Source organism: Leishmania infantum, contig 36 (assembly GCF_000002875.2).
Source record: "Leishmania infantum JPCM5 WGS CACT00000000 data, contig 36, whole genome shotgun sequence".
Taxonomy (NCBI): domain Eukaryota; phylum Euglenozoa; class Kinetoplastea; order Trypanosomatida; family Trypanosomatidae; genus Leishmania; species Leishmania infantum.
The window spans coordinates 1-4,599 of record NW_004057906.1 but is presented as its reverse complement, the minus strand read 5'-3'; the positions used below and the strand labels follow the sequence as shown (position 1 = coordinate 4,599).

Genomic DNA, 4,599 nt, shown 5'->3' with positions numbered 1-4,599 from the left:
TTCGCCCCGTGGGGCACATGCCACCCAACGCACTCCCCATCCACTAAAAACCAGCCCGCTTTCCTTTCGAGGGTAGTTGTCTTGATGATGATCGTATGTGGTTTGCCGCTTCCGTAGGTGTGTACCGGTGGTGGCTCGTTGAGCTGCGCGATGCGCGCCAAACACTACCACCCACCCCCTGCACCCCACCACGTTAAACGCAGCATCTTATTATATTCATATAGCCTTTTGTTTGCATGTGGTAGATGCGTGTATGCGTATGTGTGTGTGTGTGTGTGTTCTGCACATTGCCGTACACTCTGGCGTCCTCCCTTTTCCCTGAGACATGAGAGGGAGAATAAAATGGGAAGAGGACGGAGGTGGGCCATCGTCCGCTCTCTCTTGTGCGCCAGTGCTCGTGCGTGCCTGTGTGTGAGTGTGCGCGCGCAGGCACATGGCGCTCCCTTCACTGCTGATTTCGCGTTTTCCGTCCTTTCCTCTGTCCTTCGAGCAGAGTCTGCGTTGCTTCCATCTACCTCGCCCTGTTGACCTCGCTTGTCCTTTCCCTTCGCATTTCCGCAGCATTGTCCATATCTTCGGGGAGAGATGTGGAGTCGGGGGAAAGGGGCTGGGGCCTGCCGTCGTGACGCAAGCTGTACGCCACGACGCTGCTCAGCAAGAAGACGTACACAAAAACAGAGACAGAGGGGCACGCGGGAACACCACCAACATAAGCCAAAGAGGTGCACAAGACCAGCCGAGCAGCAGAGGCCTACTCCCTTCCGCTTCACGGTCTCACACCCGCCCATAAAAACACACACACACACACAGAGGCACACCCGTATACAGGCACAGCACACAGACGCCCACACAGCACAGAATGAGCCATTCCATACAGCAGCATCGAGTTTTCTGTTTTCTTTTGGTCGGGGGAGGGAGATGGAGAAGGAGAAGGTGGAAGAAGGCGGGAGGCATAACACAATAACACAAAGAACAGAACAAAAAAAAAAACATCAAAACGGAAACAAAAGAAAAGGACACGGAGTCCACTTCTCGCTCCTCCATTCTCCATTGTATAGCATCGAAATTTGGAGAGAAAGGGGCCACGCACACTCACAGGGCAGCACGCAGCGAACGAGGAGGGAGAGAGAGTCCTCACAATAATAATAATAGTAGTGATGATCCCACACACACACATCCTCATCATCATACCAACACCAACCACACCACTACCACTTTTCCTTTTGGGGAGGGGGGCGCTCTGCTGTCCCCACGCGACTTTGATGGACGAGAGCGACCACATGAACGTCCTCCACAGCAACGTGCACGTGGCGACGAGCAGGCGCGGCCAATAAAAAAAAGCCGAAAAGGCAAATAAAAAAAGAAATGAGGTAAGCACTTGTCAACCAAACAATAGAGGTAACGGTATAGCAAAACCACGCCTCCGCTTCAGGCGCCTGCCCGCCCGCTCGAGAGAGAGAGAGCGACGCAAACAGAGCAAGCAAGACCAGAAGCACGCGACGGGACGTGTCGCAGCAGCCCGACAAGGCCGCAGTCACACAAGGCCCGCCCTAAAGACACGACGCCCTGAAGAGCGTCAACCACATTCGTCATCAGCGATGTTAACTTCAAGGCTTTGCACGTTTCAAAACAGACGTCCAGGCCGCTGAACATATATATATATATATTCAGGGCGCGAAAACTTCTATAACGTGTTGACCGACTACATCAACTATCATCGAAAAAAACATCAATCAATGCACACATAAAAGTACGCACACGCGTTTCGGGCATGCGCACGTTCAACCAGCGGCGCTCACCCGGCACACATCGTCCCTACAGATGAGCCGTCTCCACGTACTTCGGCACGGCAGACTTCAGCGCCTCGCTCGCCTTCGCCGCAAAGCGCTTCTGGAAGCTCGCCTGGAACATCGCCACCAGCTCCTTCGTCGTCTCGTTGAACGCCTTCACATCCTTCCACGCCTTGCGCGGGTCCAGCAGCTGCGCCGGCACGCGCGCGCACCTCCTCGGGATCTGCAGGCCCCAGCCCGGGTACACGCAGTACTGTTCCTTGTCCAGGCTGCCGTCGTGAATCGCGTCGATCACGGCACGCGTCACCTTCAGCGGCATCCGCTTCGCGCCGCGGTCCGCGCGCCCGCCAGCGTAGCCGGTGTTCAGCAGCCATACGCGGGCGTTGTGCTCCGTCATCTTCCTTGCCAGCTGCTCCCCATAGTACGTCGCGTGGCGCACAAGGAACGGGCCGCCGAAGCACGACGAGAAGATCGGCTTCGCCACCGGCGTGCTGCCTGCCTCCACGCCGGGCACGTTCGCGGTGTACCCCATGATGAACCAAAACATCGCCTGCTCCGGTGTCAGCCGCGCAACCGGCGGCATCACGCCGAACGCGTCGTTCGTCAGGAAGATCACGTTGTTCGGGTGCCCGGCAACCGCGTGCGTCAGCGCGCCGGGGATGTGCTCCAGCGGGTATGCAACGCGCGTGTTCTTGCAGATGGACTCGTCGTTGAAGTCGATCTCGTGCGTCGCCTTGTCCAGAGTGCAGTTCTCCGCCACGGCGCCGAACTTCACAGCGTTGTAGATCTCCTCCTCCGTCTTCGGGTTCAGCCCGATCGCCTTCGCGTAGCAGCCGCCCTCGATGTTGAACACGCCGCGGTCCGTCCACACGTGCTCGTCGTCGCCGATCAGCATCCGGTTCGGGTCTGCGGACAGCGTCGTCTTGCCCGTCCCGCTCAGCCCGAAGAACACAGTCACGTCGCCCTTCTTGCCGACGTTCGCGGACGCGTGCATGCACAGGTGGCCCTGGCGCGGCATCAGCTCGAACATCACCGTCAGTATGCCCTTCTTCATCTCGCCAGCGTACTCCGTGCCCAGGATCACCTCCTCGCCCGTCTTGAAGTTTAGCGACACAGACGTCGTCGACGTGATCCCGGGCACCGACGGGTCTGCCAAGTGCTCGCCGGCGTTGTAGATCGTGTACTCCGGCTCGCCAAAGCTCTCTAGCTCCTGCCGTGTCGGGCGGATCAGCATGTTGTACATGAACAGTGCGTGATACGGCCGCGTTGTGATCACGCGCACCTTCAGGCGATAGCGCTCGTCGTGCCCGGCGAAGCAATCCACGATGAACAGGTGGTCGCGTGAGTTCAGGAAGTCCATCGCGCGCTTCTTCACCTTTGCGAACGACTCCTCGCTCAGCTTCACGTTTACACTGCCCCAGTCCACGTTCTCGCGCACGTCATCCGTGTCCGCCACACGCTTGTCGCTCGGCGAGCGGCCAGTCTTCGCGTATGACAGCACGCACAGCGCGCCGCGCGCGCTCAGCTTCGTGTCCTTCTCGAGCTTCAGCGCCCACTGCACCAGCTCGGGGGCGGTGAGGTTGCGGTGGATGATCGGGGCCATGGTTGATGCCTTCGCGGGGTGGTGATTAGGTGGGTGGGGAGGGAGGGGGAGTTTTGTGATACGTGGGGCGAGGGGGCGCAGTGTGTACGTCTGCTAAGGTGATGGCTCACTGCGTAGCAATCACAAGAAACTAGAGGCGTGCAATAGGGGGTAAAAGCAAGGGCAGGGAGCGAGTGAAATTAAAAGAACGTGAAACAGGAAGTGTGGGTCTGATTGAGTAGCCTGTGTGAGTGTGTGTGTTTGTGCGTGCGTTTTTGCCAAGGCGCGTTGAGGTGGGCTGTGGCGACGGCAACAAGGTAGGGGGTGATAGAGACAAGAAGCTAAAAGCACAAAAAAAAATGTGGAAGGTTTGGGGAGATGTCGACTGTGAGTAGCACTGTACACGGGGAGTGTCCTATGCAGCGTTGGTTTTCGGCGTGCGTAGCGCCAATGGTGGGCGTGGACAGAGACACGTGTAAGGTGAGTGGGGTGGTGCGGTAGAAGGAAAAGCAATGAAGAAAGGGAAGGGCATTATGGAGAGATGCAAGCATGTCAGGCGAACGTGTTGGCAAGTTGTGGAGTGTGGCATTGGGTCGTAGTCGGAGATAGATAATAGTGAGGGGCTGGTGGGCGACGGGTTAGGATACAAGAGCGTCTGTGATAAGCAGAGTCTCTATAAAGAGGACGCGGAGAGGCGCACTTCTGAGGAGGCGTGAGATGGTGATACCTCAGCACCACTGTCGCCCGCACAGAAGGCCCCTTCCTTATACACGCAAGCACAGTGGCGACTGAACTGGAAGGAAACGCCCCGCGCTTCCGTACACCGACCCACTGAGTGCACAACAAAGCGCGCAGCTCGTCGGGGGACGTTCAGCCACCGTGGGGCACATGCCACCCAACGCACTCCCCATCCACTAAAAACCAGCCCGCTTTCCTTTCGAGGGTAGTTGTCTTGATGATGATCGTATGTGGTTTGCCGCTTCCGTAGGTGTGTACCGGTGGTGGCTCGTTGAGCTGCGCGATGCGCGCCAAACACTACCACCCACCCCCTGCACCCCACCACGTTAAACGCAGCATCTTATTATATTCATATAGCCTTTTGTTTGCATGTGGTAGATGCGTGTATGCGTATGTGTGTGTGTGTGTGTGAACTGCACATTGCCGTACACTCTGGCGTCCTCCCTTTTCCCTGAGACATGAGAGGGAGAATAAAATGGGGTCGTCTCC

At 57.4% G+C, this 4,599-nt stretch overlaps 1 protein-coding gene across 1 annotated transcript; it reads right to left on the bottom strand.

Annotated features, from left to right (window-relative positions):
- Positions 1-1,815: 1,815 nt before the first annotated feature.
- On the bottom strand, positions 1,816-3,393 carry LinJ_27_2500 (glycosomal phosphoenolpyruvate carboxykinase, putative; the record flags this gene model as incomplete). Its single annotated transcript, XM_001466444.1, has 1 exon — positions 1,816-3,393. One exon carries the CDS (start codon positions 3,391-3,393, stop codon positions 1,816-1,818), a length of 1,578 nt encoding a protein of 525 aa, XP_001466481.1.
- Positions 3,394-4,599: the final 1,206 nt, after the last annotated feature.